Source organism: Sus scrofa, chromosome 5 (genome assembly GCF_054392235.1).
Source record: "Sus scrofa isolate SSC_HxYL_T2T_F1_AM1 chromosome 5, Sscrofa_HxYL_maternal_Yorkshire_Landrace_v2.0, whole genome shotgun sequence".
In the NCBI taxonomy this organism is placed as follows: domain Eukaryota; kingdom Metazoa; phylum Chordata; class Mammalia; order Artiodactyla; family Suidae; genus Sus; species Sus scrofa.
This window is the reverse complement of record NC_139387.1, coordinates 95,436,885-95,456,239: the sequence shown is the minus strand read 5'-3', so window position 1 is coordinate 95,456,239 and position 19,355 is coordinate 95,436,885. Positions and strand designations below refer to the sequence as shown.

The 19,355-nt window shown below is 45.5% G+C and overlaps 1 protein-coding gene across 16 annotated transcripts in view; it reads right to left on the bottom strand.

The window, feature by feature from the left end:
• FGD6 (FYVE, RhoGEF and PH domain containing 6) overlaps positions 1–19,355 on the bottom strand; it is a 121,141-nt gene that overhangs the window by 42,884 nt on the left and 58,902 nt on the right. For 11 of the 16 annotated variants that reach the window (XR_014804324.1, XR_014804325.1, XR_014804326.1 and 8 more), the window contains 3 exons: positions 5,724–5,875; positions 3,481–3,637; positions 1,261–1,348 (listed from right to left, as the gene is read on the bottom strand). Coding sequence is in view for 6 of the 16 variants with exons in the window: in XM_005664248.4 (XP_005664305.3) it covers positions 1,261–1,348; positions 3,481–3,637; positions 5,724–5,875 (397 nt within the window). In the remaining 10 variants the exon portion in view is untranslated. Of the gene's footprint in view, positions 1–1,260; positions 1,349–1,408; positions 2,651–3,370; positions 3,638–5,723; positions 5,876–19,355 lie in introns of those variants that run through there. The other 5 variants (XR_014804329.1, XR_014804332.1, XR_014804331.1 and 2 more) reach the window with 2 other exon arrangements.

Sequence of the window (19,355 nt, the reverse complement as noted above, 5' to 3'; positions counted from 1 at the left end):
GCCTAAAGGGAAATCAGGAAATCCTGGCTTTCCAGAATTGAGCTCCCTCGTTCCGAGTTGCTCTTGGCTTAAGAGAAAGTGATTAAGGATAAAAGCACGCAGGCCATTTCTAAAGAACACTAACAGGAACCAAGAACCTCAAAATCTATTTACACAAAATTACAATTGATTGAATTGAGAGCTGCAGTGGCATCTGAATATTCCTGTGCATTTGGACACAATTCTGTTTTTTTTTTTTTCTTTTTCGTATGGATGGAATCTGAGCTGGAGCTGCAACCTGTGCCACAACTGCAGCAACTCTAGATCCTTAACCCATTGTGCTGGGCTTGAACCAGGGCCTCCAGAGAGACAAGCTGCATCATTAACCCACTGCCACAGCAGGAACTCCTGGACACAATTCTTAAAACACATTTTATATATATAAAGTCACTGCACATCCAGTACATTCCAGCAAATACCACAGAGGACCTAGTAGCATGTGTTGCATACTGTGTTTGGTACTCATACTATACAAGCTTTTTTGTGATGCCAAACCACTTAGTCACTATTAGCCTGTTATTTCACCTACGTAAACAACATGGTGATATAAGCACGGCTATGGTGAGGCTTAAACAAGAGCCAATGAATAGGAAGTTCTGAGCGCAGTGTGTGGCTTCGCTCACGTCGCAGCTTTTTCTTTTTCCTTTTTTTACTATTATGATGGTAACCTGGACACGCAGCCCTTAATGTTGACACTCCCAGTCTCGTAGAAGAAGATGCGGACAGTGATCAGACACGAGGATGGAGATAAGCTCATGGATCCTACCCACCCCGATGAGCAGCTAACACACAGCTCATCGCTCAGTCCTCACAACAACCCTGCGAACAAAGTGAGTAGGGCCCTGGGAGGTGATACACAAACACGGGGGAGGGACCCTCTCAACCTCATTCCTGACTGGCTGGGCAAGGGCCTCCCTGGGATGAACGCCGTGAACCCGGGCCAGTGACACAGGGTTGGGGGGCTGGGACGGCGAGAGAGGTTGTGAGCCAACGGAAGGCACGTGCCTGGAGGCCCCGAGCAGAGCACGCACGTGACGACCGAAGAGCTGGAGGAAGTGCAGTCCAGGCCCAGCTCGTGCGAGGCCGCAGGCCAGCGCTAACGCTCTAAGGCAGGTAAAGCGGCTACTGGGTGGAGGGAAAAAGAGAGGCGCTCTTAGGCAAGGCAGGGGTTCCCAAGAGGGACAGGAGGTGCGTGGCTGGTAACCTGCGGGAGAGGCCCACCTGTCAGCAGCAGTCTGTACTGGGGGATCCTCTGAACCGGCTTGAGCAGGTAGTGCTTGAGGGCCAGATTAGCGCAGCGCGGGCTCATCTGAAAGGAAAAGCAGCCAATGTAAACCCACGCGTTTTCCTAGGAAGCAAGGGACCCAGATTCAAGTGCACAGGAAGACAAACTTTATTTATTTTTTTGGTGTTTTTTTTTTTTTTTTTTTTTTTTTAGGGCCACACCCGCAGCATATGGAAGTTCCCAGGCTAGGGGTTGAAGAGGAGCTTCAGCTGCCAGCCTACAGCACAGCCACAGCAAAGCAGGATCCGAGCCCCATCTGCAACCTACGCTCCAGCTCATGGCAATACCGGATCATTAGCCCACTGAGCGAGCCCAGGGATCAAACCCACGTCCTCATGGATACTAGTTGGGTTTGTTATGGAGGAGCCACAACGTGAACTCTTGGAAGACAAACTTTAAATACCCAGCAACTCTGGAAGCGGGGTTCGTGGAGAGGCTTCCTTGATTTTAAGGCACAGCCCCTACACTAAGAGGCAAATCAGAGCCGGCTCACCGCTCAGCCCACCCCCACTCTCTTGCAGGCAGGTCTCGGAAATCCATGACTCATTGGGAAAGGCTGTTCACATCCTTCTGGCAGAGGGTGGAGGGTGGTTGGCCGCAGTCTGCATTGTAGGCCAATGGAGCCCACCTCCGGCAGCAGCTCCCACTTAGAAGTTATGCCCGTGGATTCACGAACACAGGCCCAAGAAGGAAATGCATGGTCTGCACAACCAGGTGGCAGAAATAAAACTATGAGAAACTGGATTCAAATAATCATCAGAGCCTATCTTGAACCTACTCATAATAACAACTAGTGGTCATGGGGAGAAGGGCAGAAATTAAAGACAACCTGAAAAGCAGCCTTGCTAAGCAAACCTTCTCGTGTAAGCCCGAGAAGGTAAGCTTCTTTCTCAGATGAATGGCTCTAAGAGACAGCCCCCAAATCACATCGTGTATATTGAGGAACACCTCATTTCAGAACTCTTTTGACTCGACCACAATGACATTTGATTCTGCCTTTAAAGTTCTTTTCCTGTGTGTACAACAGATTCATTCTTGAGCCCATTTCTGAGCTTCAGCTGCAATCGCCAACACAGGCATTTGCAGGGGGTGGCATCGCAATGGCCAAGCAGAAATGTCCCTGTATCTTAAGGTGTCCTGGGATTCTTACACAGCTCACATGGGAAGGGAAGAGTTCTTTAACATTTGCTCAGACAGTTTTATTTTTTCTAAATATGTACCTCTAGGGGCTGGTATGCAGAATAATTTATAAAATTATACTAATAATGCATGTTATTTAAGAAAGCACCTGAGCCCCCATCGTGGCTCAGTGGTTAACGAATCTGACTAGGAACCATGAGGTTGTGGGTTCGATCCCTGGCCTCGCTCAGTGGGTTAAGGATCCAGCATTTCCATGAGCTGTGGTGTAGGTCACAGACGTGGCTCGGATCTGGTGTTGCTGTAGCTGTGTAGGCCGGCAGCTGTAGCTCTTATTTGACCCCTACCCTGGGAGCCTCCATATGCGGCGGGTATAGCCCTAAAAAAGCAAAAAGACAAAAAATAAATAAAAGAAAGAAAGCATCTATCATGCAAACATCATTAACCCAGATGGCCAACTTTCCCGTCTTATGCTTTCTCTTGCTGCCAAAGCAACAGAATAAGTTAGTGGATGAAAACCAGGGTCAGTTATCAGCTGCTGTGGCTATTTACTTCACACTGCCATTCTGAATACCATGAAGACTTCAGAAGAAAGGGAAAAAAGAAAAGCTAACAAATGATTATAAAGGTAGGTAGGTGTGTGTGTGTGTGTGTGTGTGTGTGTGTGTGTGTGTGTGTGTGTGTGTTTAGGGCCATACCTGCAGCACATGGAGGTTCCCAGGCTAGGGGTCAAATCAGAGCTACGGCTGCCGGCCTACACCACAGCTACAGCAACCCCAGATCCGAGCCACGTCTGCGACCTCCACACAGCTCACGGCAATGCTGGATCCTTAACCCACTGAGCGAGGCCAGGGATCGAACCCGCAACCTCATGGTTCCTAGTCAGATGCGTTACCGCTGTGCCATGACAGGAACTCTGAGATCAGCAACATCTTAATACTCCTAAAACTTTTCTAGTTCGGGGCGATAGGCATTCACTGATATTTTTAGTTTCAAAACAGAAATGGTAGCAAAAATACCTCAAATTCTTTAACAACAGCAGCAAAACCTGGGTTTTTCTTGCATTGCTCATCCAGCAGAGCTATATTCTTATCAAATTCTTTGATGTATGTGGAATACATTTTTAGATACGGTCCCTTCTTTACGAAGATATCAGCAATTCTTTGTTGTTCAGTCCTAAGGGTAGGGAAGAGAGAGACAAAAATAGAAAAAGAGAATCATTACAATATCCAAAACACAGCCAGTGACGAGCAAAGTCCCATGTGCGAGTCACCAGCTTATCTTTTCTTCTCTCCTCTTGTTAGAAATATCCCCAAACGCCCACACTTCACCATATCCACTGCCGCCAGCACATCCTGCCTGGACTCTGCCAGTCTTCCGACTGTCTCCCTGCTCCCACCGGCTCCTTCTTCTCTACCGCCAGAGACTTAAGCCAATTCACAGACATTTTTAAGAACAAGTATATACAGGAAAACTCTCTCTCTCTCTCTTTTTTGCTTTTTAGGGCCGCACCCATGGCATACGTAAGTTCCCAGGCTAGGGGTTGAATTGGAGCTGCAGCTGCCGGCCTACACCACAGCCACAGCCATGCCAGATCCAAGACCCATCTGCAACCTACACCACAGTGCATGGCAACACTGGATCCCTACCCCACCGAGCAGGGCCAGGGATTGAGCCCGAGTCCTCATGGATACTACTCAGGTTTGTAACCTGCTGAGCCACAACAGACACTCCAGGAAAACTCTTTATAATTACATTTTATTTTATCATGCTTAAAAAAACAGCTTTTAGTCATTTCTCAGCCCTTAAACTCTAAGTTTACACTTAGGCTGCAGCTAAGTATATTCTTCTTCTTCTTCTTCTTTTTTTTGGATGCACCCGTGGCATATGGAAGTTCCCGGGCCAGGGATGAATCCAAGCTGCAGTTGTGACCTACACTACAGCTGCAACATGGGATCCTTTAAGCCACTGCGCTGGGCCAGCGATTGATCCCATGTCTCTGCAGCGACCCAAGCCACTGCAGTCAGATGGTTTACCCCACTGTGCAACAGTGGGAACTCCTGCAGCTAAGAATGAATTACTACTTAGCATATTTTCCCAACATGTGGGGGCAAGACATTTCCAAAACAGGAAGCAGTATTTTCCTGGATTAGGTATAAAGAAAGCTTGGAGGGAGATTTTTATCATGAAAATAGGTGATACCGTTTTGTAATTCCAGTGATTTGAGGCTCCCCATTGACTTCAACAATAAATTCAATCTCCCAGACCAAACTGTCTACACATTTCCAAATATGTCACCACAGTTGCTGTTGCAATCTAAAGAACAGTGAAAGTAGTTAACCTTTGGTCCTCTTTTCCTGTTCTGAAATCTACAGCATCTGCAATGAGGTCACACATGCACACATTTTCTAGACCAAACAACAAGTCTTCCTATTGTCTCAGTGAATGGCCTCCTTTCCAAAATGCAGTTTCCTGATTTGAAGCTCCAAAAAGCAGAGATAAGACACCTCACAATGCTTCCAAAGTGAATACATCAACTCACCTCTCCCATTCTCAAAAATTTTGATTCTCAAAAGCCACCTATGCAAAGTTAAACTAGCTGAATATGGGCCCGTCTTGCTTTTGAGGTAACATTACCAAAGAATTTAAAACTTTATAGTACTGAGTAACATTCACCGGCACCAGTGAATTTTGGTCATCTAAAAAGATCTACAGCAATTGCCAAGAAAATGCAATGTATTGGAAAAACTCAGTGAAAGGAACAATAGCTCCCTGTCACACACAGGGAGCTTTTGGCCTCTAAAATTGGAAACTCTGGGAGTTTCCTCCGTGGCTCAGTGGTTAACAAACCCGATTAGTATCCATGAGGACAAGGGTTCCATCCCTGGCCCTGCCCAGTGGGTTAAGGATCCGGCATTGCTGTGAGCTGTGGCGTAGGTCACAGATGTGGCTTGGATCTGGCATGGCTGTGGCTGTGGTGTAGGCCAGCAGCTGTAGCTCCGATTGGACCCCTAGCCTGGGAACCTCCATATGCCGTGAGTTCGGCCCTAAAAAGACAAAAGGAGAAAAAAAAAAAATTGGAAACTCTGAGGAGTTCTCTCGTGACATAGTTCTCTGGTGTTGTCACTGCAGTGGCTTAGGTCAGTGCCGTAACATGGGTTTGATCCCTGGTCTGGGAACTTCCACATACAGTGGGCACAGCCAAAAACATGAAATGAAATAAAATTAGAAACTCAGAGAAAGCTCGTCGGTTCATTTTTACCAGTTCATCATTCTTTCCTCCAGTTCCTTCAGGAGGTCCCGATTGAGCTCATACAGCTGAGGCAAGTAGTACAGGATCTGATTTAAGATCCGGTCCTCGATCACTGGTTTCCCAAGTTGCCTGGAAGCATGGGCTACTGCATCCCGGAAGTCCTGTTACAGTTCAGAGGAGGAAAAGCAATATACATATATACACACATGACTTAATAAAAAGCTTTTTCCCCCACACACTCTTTTCCCTAAAACAGCATAAATTGCAAATTGAATTTCTGGTGTAGAATTATAAATTGAAAGCACCCATTTCCTCCTATCCCACTTAATTAGGAAATTAAACACACACATGCGCGCACACACAAACAGCAGCTGGATGAATATTTGGTTTTAAAACAGATCGTGTGCTATTTCTCGTAAATCTTTTGGTTTGATCTCCAAACTGAGCGATTAGACTAAGGGGGTATCTGGAAATAGTACTGCAACTCTAAGTAGCTCTTAAAATTATTTCAATACTCTATATGAACAAAATTCATTTATTTTAAAGTCCATGGGGAGTTCCCGCTGTGGCACCATAGGACAGTCGGCCTCTCTGAAGCACCAGGACGCAGGTTTGATCCTGGCTGGGCCCAGCGGATTAGGCATTTGGCACTGCTGCAGGGTTAAGTTGCAGCTTCAGCCGGATCGATTCCTGGCCCGGGAACACAATGTGCCTCGGGGCGGCCAAAAGGCCGGGAAGTGGGGAGTCTGCTGGAGATCTTGGTTAACTTTCCTTTGGAAGCGCCCCTTTGTCCGTGTTCAGTAATTACAACCCAAGTGCTGGAACATTCTAAATGAGGCATTTTGGAGGGTGGTATATTCCTGGTAATCAGAGAATACTGAATCCCTTGCTCCTAATTTACTGGGTTTCCTTGAGCTAGCTCCGTTTTCCTCATCTGTTCAGTGGGTTATGAGACTTGAATTAGATGCTGCTCAGAAAGCTTTCTGTGATGAATGTGGCACGCAGAGTCAACCACACATTTTAACTCTAGACTTGAAACTCGCCTCTCCCTCTAGCCAACCTCCCCATAAAGTCACCAGAATTGATACTTTTCACAGATTAAAACTCTTTGCATCCTATTCTTTTTCCTGGACTTTTTCCTATAAGACGGATTTAGACCATGTTTTAAGACTGGTCCACGTCGCCCCACCCTAAAACTCCAGAGGGCTTGGAAAGGGTGGGGCGGGAGATGGTATTTGTCTAGACTTCACTGTATCTCGGGCCCGCCCTCGGGGATAAGAAAAACAATAGCGGACTCGTTCCTGAGTCCTGAGGATCCAAAAACAAAGAGGGGGCCTTCTTAGAAGCAGGAGGTTTCATTAAAACCGTAAAGCAAAGGCTGGGTGAAACAGACTGACTCTCTACTAGGCTTCATCTTCTCTCTCCTTTCTCGGCGCTTTCCCTTCCGGAATTCACTGGGCAAATCTAACGAAAAGATCGGGCTTTGTCCCCTGGTCCTTTCCACACCTGCCCCCTACATAGTACACTAACCATCAGTATTCCATACGCTTCTTGCGAAGGACAATCTCATATATAATTGAAAAGTACACATGGAGTTCCCGTCATGGCTCAGTGGTTATCGAACCTGACTAGCATCCATGAGGACACGGGTTCGATCCCTGGCCTCGCTCAGTGGGTTAAGGATCCGGCGTTGCTGTGAACTATGGTGTAGGTCGCAGATGCGGCTAGGATCCCACATTGCTGTGGCTGTGGTGTAGGCTGGCGGCTTCAGCTCCGATTGGACCCTAGCCTGGGAACCTCCATATGCTGCAGGATCGGCTCAAGAAAAGGCAAAAAGACCAAAAAAAGAAAAAAAAGAAAAAAAAAAAAGGACACAAAAAGATTCCTCTTCTAAGGTACATTTTAGACAAGTCAAATCCTATGCTCAACGAGTGCTAATAAACCCTTCACTTAGGCCTTAACACCTGGTACTAACTTCCACCAGCCCCAAACATTAGCCCAAAGGAACCAATGACTTAACACCAGTAACCAAAGAAGTACTTTTTTTTTTTTTACAAACGAATTGCTGTAACATAAAAGAAGAATTCATTACTTGTATAAACTACAATCCCCAAAACCACACAAATCAGCTCCAGAAACCAAATGGACTGAGGCCAGATTCCATCTCCCAACAGCTTGTTTCTATCAGCACACACATTTGCTAAGAGAAAAGAGAGCTAACTTCACGCTTCTGAGAGTCATTAGGCTTTCCGGCAGGCAGAACTGTGTAGAACAGACTGACATACCGAGACTACAGCGTCTTCAACTGTGCATGTATTCAAACACCACAGTTAAACATCTTCTATACCATTGTTTTTCTTTTACCGGTTTAATGATGAATATAATTTAGACGCAAGCGTTCCTTGTTCAGCCAAACCAGAAGCACTGCCCTTTCACTGGGTATGATAGGTGATGAATATGTTTGTCCCTTGGCATCAGGATGGCTTTTATTTTCCGGTTGGAAGGCATTTCCTCAGCCAGGGCAGTGACAGGAGACATGAGCTGCTAAGTAGCTCAAGGAGCCTGTCTGACACAGCTCTTGCCAGACTCTGCATTCCCTATGTCCGCCACCACTGCCAAAAAGGAAACGTGTTTATTTAAGACACATTCAACAGAGACCAGCCCAGTCCACACTGCACTGACCAGTGAGACAACCACCTCTAACTGGAGGCCCACATCACATACCAGGCAAAACTTTAGTTTTTCCCGGTACTACTGGAGGGTGTGGGCAGCTCTGGAGGAGTGAATGGCCCCAGTGCCTTTTCAAAAAGTATGAGCAGCATGTCAGAATAAAAGAGAAATATACCACGTAGAAGACTCAAAGAAGGATGTTTAATAAAGGCCATAAGAATTCAGAGCGTTTATATCCAGCTATTAAACATTATCCCTAAGACCCAAAAAGTTACACATTCTAAGCGGGCACTACCAGGGCCACTGCCAGTCTTCGTGGCGGCTTTTTGAAAATAGAAAAGGGCACTCCTTCCTCCAGGCTGATGCCACTCAGACCAAGGGACCAATTCGTAATGCGTGGTCTGCTTAACGGCAAGGGGCAGCCCTGGCCCCCGTCTCATTCCTCACGTCTCGGGCGACCACTCCCTGAAAGCCACGTCGGTGGCCCCGGTGCCAGAGGTAAGTAATTCACACAGGCACGACACACGGCATCTCTTCACTTCGCAGCTCTTCACACACCGCTACCCTTTCCAGATCTGCTGCCACTGGAAGGAGCAGACAACTTCTTTCATTTTTTAATAGAAAGGATGATTACAACACATGTCTGGTTCTTTTTCTAAATGCTAACAGCCAGGATAATTTGGGAAAGTGTGATGACGCTTAAGTGCCAGAGGCAAAAGTATTCTGGGGCAGAAGAATCTCGATTCATCAACACCTCCTTGACTAAACACGTGATGCTGCAAGGCCTCAGGACTGGCGCTTCCCCCTTGAACCAGAGGACACTTTTCCACACTGGAGAAGCTGGGTAATTAAAAAAGGGGGCGAGGGGAGCTGCAGTGTAAGTATGTTAGGTAAGCAAGGGAGTTCTTTGATATCAACTGCCTATGCTTCAGTCTATGCTAACATAAAGCCCACCAAAGATTCTGTATGCAAAACTGAACCACCTACATGCTAGTCTGCAACCACAATAATCAAACGCTTGCTCAACTTGCCCTTTTCAGAAACAGATTATTTTTGTCTTTTTTTTTTTTTTTTTGTCCTTTTAGGGCCGCATCCGTGGCATATGGAGGTCCCAGGCTAGGGGTTGAATCAGAGCTGTAACCGTCGGCCTATACCCCAGCCACAGCAACACCAGATCCAAGCCACGTCTGTAGCCTACACCGCAGTTCACGGCAATGCTGGATCCTTTCCCCACTGAGAGAGGCCAGGGATCAAACCTGCAACCTCATGGTTCCTAGTCGGATTCATTTCCTCTGTGCCACGATGGGGACTCCAGGTTTCTGGATTTAAACGTTATCATAATACTATTCTTAATAATTCCCAGAAAGCCTACAAATAAGAACCAGATCAACTTAAAAAAAAAATACTCAGCTCCTCTGAGGTATTAACATACTAGTCTAACCACTTCTGGTCACTCAAGCAAGAGCAAGCAAAAATCAATGCAAGTAAAACCAACCACAGGCAACAAAAGCAACGAAGCACGAAACAGAAGGCCTTGGTGGTCGGGTCAGGCTCTATATGTCCAGGGCCAAGGAAAAGAAAGTGACTTAACAACCAGCTGTCCAGCCTGGGCTTCCTGACCTGAGGGCATTGCTTCACCACTATGATGACACAGTGAATTACAAAGACCAAAGGGACAGATGGGCAGACAGGGAGCTCTGCAGGGCTCCCGGCCATAGGAAGAGCATTAAGAATCACTTCACACGGAGCAAAAGCAAAGCAGCTGCTAAGGTCAAAGAGCTTTGATAAGCATGCATAAAGCGGGGTGATACTAAGAAGCACAAGAAGAGGGGATAAAGGTTCCACGTTAACAATTTGCTTTTGTTTTAAAATGAAAATACCCGACCAGCGAAGTCACTGCTCCCCTTCTAGGTGCAGACGCGGAGGTGGCAGGCAGAGACACGCCTGGGAACTGCACAAAGGAGGGCCAGAAGCAACGCTTTAGCTCAAATCTCCAGCGCCCTCAACAACGTGAACCAGAACTCATCACAATATGTCCCAAGTGATCATCTTTAGAAGATGAAAAACTAGAATTTCTCCAGCTTCCTGGCCCATTGAAAGAATTCTGAAAGTAAGCCAATATACTCAGAGACACACTCTTCCCTGTACAGCATGGTAGAGATTTCAAGTAACGATTTTTATTTTATTTTTTATTTTTTCAATTTTTTTGCTTTTTAGGGCTGCACTCGTGGCATATAGAGGTCCCCAGGTTAGGGGTCCAATTGGAGCTGCAGCTGCAAGCCTAAGCCACAGCCACAACATCAGCAGAGCCGAGTCTTCGACCTACACCACAGCTCACGGCAACACCGGATCGTTAACCCACTGAGCAAGGGCAGGGATCGAACCCGCAACCTCATGGTCCCTGGCTGGATTCATTTCTGCTGCGCCATGATAGGAACTCCTCAAGTAACGGTTTTTAATCAATTTCTGCACATTCATTTAGTGTGTAAGGGCTACAATAGACCAGAGTTCAAAGTCTGGCTTTGCCATTTAGTAGTGGCAGTTACCTTACTTCCTTCATTTAAAAAACAGAAATGAGGGTGTTCCCGTTGTGGCCCAGTGGGTTAAGAACCCGAGGTGGTGCCTATGAGGATGTGGGTTCAATCCCTGGCCTCACTCAGTGGGTTGAGGATCCAGCGTTGTCCCAAGCTGTGGCGTCAGTCACGGATGTGGCTTGGATCCGGCGTTGCTGTGGCTCTGGCGTAGGCCAGCAGATCCAGCTTCGATTTGATCCCCAGCCTGGGAACTTCCATATGCCACCCTAAAAAGAAAAAGAAACAGAAATGACATCTATTTGTAGGGTGTTATGAGGATAAAAATAGATAACGCAGGTAATATACCATGCTGCCAGGCACACAGAGAGTGCCCAGTAGAAGGCCATTTATTTCATTAAAGGAGATTTGGGTATTTTCAATGATCACATGACCACCACTCAAGATACACAAGGCCCTGGAAGCTTGGAAAGAGAGCTCTCGAACAGCAGTATATTAAACAGAAGGAAACACCAAACCAAGGTGAGGAAAACAAACATCTCAGCTGCAAGACAAGGGCACTTAATCTTAACCATGAACTTCATTCAGTGAAAGACAGTCTTCATGAAGGAAGCTGCTCGAAAGTGAAGGTTTGGTAGCCATGTCAACAGACACTAAAGAGAGCTCCAGTTGGGGCGCAGCGGAAACGATTCCAACTAGTATCCATGAGGATGCAGGTTCGATCCCTGGCCTCTCTCATTGGGTCAGGGATCTGGCAGTGCTGGGAGCTGTGGTGTAGGTCACAGATGTGGCTCAGATCCTGTGTTGCTGTGGCTGTGGCACAGGCAGGCAGCTGTGGCTCCGATTTGACCCCTAGCCTGGGAACTTCCGCATGCCACGGGTGTGACCCTGAAAAGCAAAAATTATATAAAAAATAAAAAACAAATAGATGCTATGGAACACTGTTCATAACTAAAGAACAAATGATAATGGAATAGTTCACAAGACTGAAAAGACACAGATTCAATCAAACAAGATGAAGTCATTTTAAGATGGTTAAAAACTAGATGCTTCTATGAGGAAGGCTTGTATTCTTTTTATAGTGCATTTTTTTGCAGCATATGGAAGTTTCTGGGCCAGGGATCAAATCAGAGCCACTGCAATAACCACTACAGTGACAATGCTGGATCCTTAACCCCCTGAGCCACAAGGGAACTCCTATAATGCATTTTTAAAAAGGATATATTCTATTTATTATTAGACATCCGAATGTCAAAGTAGCTTTGGCATGAACTCTACGTATTTTCATTTAGAGTTTCTCAAACTTTCGAAACAATGTATATCCCAACCTAAAGAAACTGGTGAAAAAAGGTGCTTCATTAGAAGCACCATTTATCTACGTAATCAGCCCACCTTTGTCCAAAAGACCTCAAGGTCTCTGATCATTCCTTTTCAAAATATATTTTTTAAAATTTTGAATTTTATTTAATTTTATTTATTTTTTTTTACTTTTCAGGGTTGTACCCTCAGAATATGGAAATTCCCAGGCTGGGAGTCAAATCGGAGCTACAGCTGCCAGCCTACACCACAGCCACAGCAATGTGGGATCTGAGCCACATCTGGGAACTAAACACCACAGTTCACAGCAACGCCGAACCCCTGACCCACTGAGCAAGGCCAGGGATAGAACCCACATCCTCGTGCATACTAGTCGGATTTGTTTCTGCTATGACACAAAGGGAATTCCCAAAATACATTTTTTTAAATCAAGCTACCTGGATATTTATAAATTCACAGAGATGTCTGTGAAACCAGTCTCACACCAGAGAGAAAGATAACAAAAAGCCGCATCTCATTTGTACTTAATTATATTGGGATATCTAAGGATTTTATCTTGAAAATGGCATTTATATACAGTATAATAGCAACCTCTGGCTTGCACAACTTTTGCTACAAAAGGGATAACGAAATATAAATCACTAGAGTTTTACCAAACCAAACACTATTCATTGATTTCCTATCATTCATTTAATAGACATTAATTTAGTAGGATAACAATAAACAAAACATAAAAATTCCTGCTTCCATGGAACTTACTTTCTAATGGAAGAAGAAACCTAATAGGGTATTTTTCAGGAAGAAACTCGATTTTGACTTATTTGAGTAAAAGCTTACTTGATAATATCAAAACTAAACAGTACGGATTTCTTTTTGCCACCCCACGCCACATGGAGCTCCTCAGCCAAGGACCTGATCTGAGCTGCAGGAGCTACCTACGCTGCAGCTGAGGCAGCCCCAGATCCTGACCCACTGTGCTGGGCTGGGGACTAAACCTGAGTCCAGCGCTGCAGAGACACTGCTGACCCTCTCGCATCACGGCAGGAACTCCTGGACTTTAAATGATATAAATACATTCTAAATAACAGCACTTTATCTTGAAAGACCTGCACTTAGCCTGCAGCTAAAACTAATTAAGGGCTCAACATTTTTTTTTTTTTGTCTTTTTGCCATTTCTTGGGCTGCTCCCGCAGCATATGGAGGTGCCCAGGCTAGGGGTCTAATCGGAGCTGTAGCTGCCAACCTACGCCAGAGCCACAGCAACGTGGGATCCGAGCCGCGTCTGCGACCTACACCACAGCTCACGGCAACGCCGGAACCTTGACCCACTGAGCAAGGGCAGGGTCCAAACCCGCAACCTCATGGTTCCTAGTCGGATTCGTTAACCACTGCGCCACGACGGGAACTCCTTAACATTTATTTTGTCTGATCACATCTAACCATCCCACCAACTTTATGTGGTTATTATTATTCTTATTTGTATTTTTGCCTTTTTAGGGCTGTACCTGTGGCATATGGAGGTTCCCAGGCTAGGGGTCCAATCGGAGCTGCAGCTGCTGGCCAACGCCACAGCCATGGCAACTCAGGATCCGAGCCGCATCTGCGACCTACACCACAGCTCAGGCAACACCAGAACCGTAACCCAATGAGCGAGGCCAGGGATCGAACCTGCGTCCTCATGGATACGAGTCAGGTTCGTTAACCACTGAGCCATGGCGGAACTCCTATGTGGTAATTATTATTATTTCCATTTTCCAGAAGAAGAAACCAAGCCGTGACTAATTTGTCAAGCAAACTGTGGCAGAAGCGGAATTCCTAACCACTAGCAATGAGTCACAGGCATTCATTCGTTCAGTAACCTTTGCCGAGGGCCTTCTACTGATCAGCACTGATGCCAGGCTCTGAAGATCCTGGATCCCTGCGCGAGCCTAGCTTATGTTTTAGTAGAGACCAAAACCAGGGAAACAGCTAGACAACACACATTACGTGTCAAGAAGAAATCAAACACAGGGAAGTTGAAAAGGCTGGTTAAGGAAGACCTCTCTGCAGAAGTCGGGTTAGGCCCAGCCTGGAAGCAGAAAGAAGGAACTCGCTATGAACACAACGAAGGAAGAAGGAATTTTCTAGGGAAGGGCACTGGCAGAATCTCTGAGCAGGAACAACCTGAGAACTGAACGAAGAAGTGAACAGAGGCCGGTGTGGCTAGAACCCGGGACTTCGAGTCAGAGAAGGCCTCTCTCAGCACCGCCTCCTCTCCTTACCAGAGGCCAAACCACAGAGCACCTAACGGGCAGAGGGAACCATAATTTACTACCCAAACCAGGTCATTATCGACAGAGAAAGGGAACTCTATTAATAATATTACGCAAAGACAATAACCAAGACGGTCAAAAGCGGACTAGAACAGATGGCCTTGGTAGATAGGGTGGGTTTTCTCCTCGATGTAATGGGAATTGTTTAAAAGGATTTAAGGAGGGAGTGACATGATCTATTTTAAGAAAATCATTCCTGAGGCCTTCCCATCATGGCTCAGTGGTCACACAAACCCGACGAGTATCCCTGAGGACTGGGGTTTAACCCCTGGCCTTGCTCGGTGGGTCAAGGATACAGCATTGCTGTGAGCTGTGGTGTAGGTTGCAGACATGGCTCGGATCCCGCGTTGCTGTGGCTGCGGTGTAGGCCAGGCGGCTACAGCTGCGATCAGACCCCTAGCCTGGGAATCTCCATGTGCAGGTAGCAGGGGGCAGTGCTAAAAAGACAAGAGACAAAAAAAAAAAAAAAAAAAAAAAGAAGAAGAAGAAAATCATTCCTGGGAGTTCCTGCTGTGGCACAGTGGATTAAGAATCTGACTGCAGCAGCTCAGGTGGCTGTGGAGGAGTGGGTTCAATCCCTGGCCCAGCAGAATGGGTTAAAGGATCCAGCATCGCCACAGCTGCCACTTGAATTCAACTCCCAGCCCAGGAACCTCCATATAAAGCAGGTTTGGCCATAAAAAAATACATATATTTATTTAAAAAATTTTAAAACGAAAATCACTCCTCATACTTTGAATGGAAAAAAAAGTTTAAGGAACAGATTGCGGGGGGCGGGGCGCAAATGGAAATAGGAAGCCCAGTGAAAAGGCTGGTGCTGCTGTGAGTAAGAGAGGCTATTCTGGACTAGGGTGGTGGCAGTAAAGAGGAAACAGAATCCAAAGGTTTGTTGATGGTTTGGTTGGAGGGGTGAAAGGAAGCAATGAAGAACAAAGCCTAGTTTTGGGGCTTTGGCAGCGACATGGATGCCACTACCATTCTGTTTCTTTTTTTTTTTTTTTTTTTTTTTTGGTCTTTTTTGCTATTTCTTGGGCCGCTCCTTCGGCATATGGATGTTCCCAGGCTAGGGGTCTAATCGGAGCTGTAGCCACTGACCTACGCCAGGGCCACAGCAACGCGGGACCCGAGCCGCGTCTGCAACCTATACCACAGCTCACGGCAACGCCGGATCGTTAACCCACTGAGCAAGGGCAGGGACCGAACCCGCAACCTCATGGTTCCTAGTCGGATTCGTTAACCACTTCGCCACGACGGGAACTCCCCTGTTTCTTTTTTTAATTTCAGGTCACACGTGTGGCACATGGACATTCCCAAGCTAGGGGTCGAATCAGAGCTGCTGCAACTGCCAGCCTACACCATAGCCACAGCAACATGGGATACGAGCCACATCTGCTCACCACAATGCCAGATCCTCAACCCGCTGAGTGAGGCCAGGGATCAAATCTGAATCCTCATGGACACTACGTCAGACTCTTAATCTGCTAAGCCACAAGGGAACTCCGGCACTGCCATTTTGAAAAAGGAAAGACTGCCTTTTAAGAATCTCTTTTCTCTCTGGATTCAACAGCGTATTGACCTAGAGACAGTGGGCACATTGGACCTTTTTCCAAATCCAGATCAAAGTCCAAGAGCTCATGGTAGATACTGCAGCATAGGTACCACATAAAACATTAATAAACAAAAAAACTATAAAACTCTTACAGGAAAACACAGGCCAAACACTCTCTGATATAAACCACAGCAATATCTTCTCAGATCCACCACTTAGAGTAATGACAATAAAAACAAAAATAAACAAATGGGACCTAATCAAATTTAAAAGTTTCTGCACAGCAACGGAAACCCTAAACAAAACAAAAAGACAACCCACAGAATGGGAGAAAATCTTTGCAAGTGATTCAACTAACAAGGGATTAATCTCCAAAAGTTATAAACACCTTCTGCAGCTCCATACCAAAAAAACAAACAACCCCATCCAAAAATGGGCAGAAGATCTAAACAGACAACTCTCCAAAGACGACATACAGACGGCAAAAAAACACATGAAAAGATGTTCACCATCACCCATTATTCGAGAAATGCAAATTAAAACCACGATGAGGAGTTCTTGTCATGGCGCAGTGGTTAACAAATCCGACTAGGAACCATGAGGTTGCGGGTTCGATCCCTGCCCTTGCTCAGTGGGTTAACGATCCGGCGCTGCCGTGAGCTGTGGTGTAGGTCGCAGATGCGGCTCGGATCCCGTGTTGCTGTGGCTCTGGCGTAGGCTGGCAGCTACAGCTCCAATTAGACCCCTAGCCTGGGAACCTCCACATGCTGCGGGAGCAGCCCAAGAAATGGCAAAAGGACAAAAAAAAAAAAAAAAAAAACCATGATGAGATACCACCTTACACCAGCCAGAATGGCTATCATCCAAAAGTCTATAAACAATGAGTGCTGGAGAGGGTGTGGAGAAAAAGGAACCCTATCACACTCTTGATAGGATTGTAAATTGGTGCAACCACTGCGGAAACCAGTAGGGAGATTCCGCAGAAAACTAAACATAGAACTACCATTTGATCCAGCAATCCCACTCCTGGGCATCTATCCAGAGAAAACCATGACTCGCAAAGACACATGTACTCCAATGTTCATTGCAGCACTATTTGCAATAGCCAAGACGTGGAAACAACCTAAATGTCCATGGACAGAGGAGTGGATCAAGAAGATGTGGTACATATACACGATGGAATATTACTTAGCCAGCCATTAAAAAGAACGAAATACCAGCATTTTTAGCAACATGGATGGCCCTAGAAATGATCATGCTAAGTGAAGTCAGCCAGACAATGAGACACCAACATCCAATGCTTTCACTGACATGTGGAATCTGAAAAAAGGACAGACGGAACTTCTTTGCAGAACAGATGCTGACTCACAGACATTGAAAAACTTATGGTCTCCGGAGGAGACAGTTTGGGGGTGGGGGGATGTGCTTGGGTTGTGGGATGGAAATCCTATGAAATTGGATTGTTATGATCATTATATAAGTACAGATGCAATAAATTCATTAGAGTAATTTAAAAAATACAAAAAAAAGACTCAAGCAAAAACAAAAACAAAAACAAAAAAACATTAATTGTAAAGACTTTCTCCTGCCCCTGCAAGCCCAGTTTTTTCCTCACAAATATCAGAAAGATGAACCAAAGCCCTCAGCCAAATACACTGATTCTTAGAATCTTAAGAATATTTTCAATCACAAAACCTCTAATTAATCCCAATATAATAAAGCTCGTGATAAAATTCACTCGTTTAGATGTGAAAACATTTTCATGAGCTCTATCACCTAGCTCAGCATATTCAACACAAAGAAGTGATAGTGAGCTACAGTGACATATGAGAGTGACAAATAAGAGTCAGTGAGCTACACAGTAATATATTACAAATTCTAAAGTATGGCTACCACACTGGACCGTGCAGACACTGAGCATCTCTGTCGCACAGAATCATCTGTTCATGGCTACTCTAGAGTTTCCAATATGGAAAACTATTATGGGAAATCATCTCCTCCCAAGGCACTTGGCTATCTGGTTGATTTCCAAAAATACCCACTGGATTATCTAAAGCCTGTTAGCTATTTTAGTTTGGTTTAGTTTTTCTTTGCTTTTTGTTTCTTGGCTGTGCCGAGAACCATGGCATGCTAAAGTTCCCAGGCTAGGGATCAAACCCACACCACAGCAGCAACCTAGCCACAGCAGTGACAATGCAGAATCCTTAACCTGCTGTGCTACCAGGGAATTCCAAAAGACTGTTAGATATTTCCAAGTAGGCATATTCTATCCTATACCCCAGGAATTTATTCCTTTAGATGAAATCAGATAGCGGTGGTACTCAGGATTAAAACTATCCACGTGCTATCTGTGTGGGGGTTCTTTGAGTGGAAGAGTAACTACGAACCTTACTAGCATGGTGGGAGTGTTGGATTGTAACAAGAGAGGCTCTTGGCTTGGACTGAAACAAGAGGTGCTTTAGGCTTCACCCACATTACTCTGGTGACAAACCCCTCCTGGTGATGGCTCACAACCTGCTTAATGTCTGGTTGTTAAGATACTCACTAGCGTCGGGCTCTGCAGAGTTAACGTCTGCACATACCAGACAGTATGTTAACATGACGTTGGCCGATGATCTGCTTTCATTTCTAGATTAAAGGCTTAGGAGGTTTTGAATACATACAAATCAAGGTGAGTAATGGATGATTCACTCTGTTCAGCATCAGCAGAGTCGAGGCCAAGGCCATCTATCAGATCTGAGATGATAAGGGAAATATTTTGGTCTAGTGGTTTATTCTTATAGTGCTTATGCTTTGCTCAGAAAATACAGAGGTAGGAACCAGGACATTTATTTTTTAAAAAAATCAAACCAACACACTGGTAAAGCTTTTCATTGCTCCTCTACCTGCTGGAATCAGAACTCTTTTCATTAAGATGAAATTTCAGTACAAAGGAGAAAGAGCAATTTGAAAGTGACAGAATTAGAAAACGTCCACTGCCTGGTAACATTAAAATGAATGCTTCCCATTCACAGATGCCCTACGTGGGAGGAGGAGGAGGAAGAAGAAAGTATAAAGGCAATTTGACATCCTAAGGTGTACTGCGCAATCCTAGCTCCTTCCACGTTATGCCACTGACCCCTCACAACCTGAGAGAGGGGCTCCTTCCTCCCCATTTCACGAACGAGGAACGCTAAACACAGGTCAAACCAGTTTCTACAATTCACACAGTAGGTAAGAAACAGAATCTATTAAGCCTGTGCTTCTCCAACTGCGGTCTACA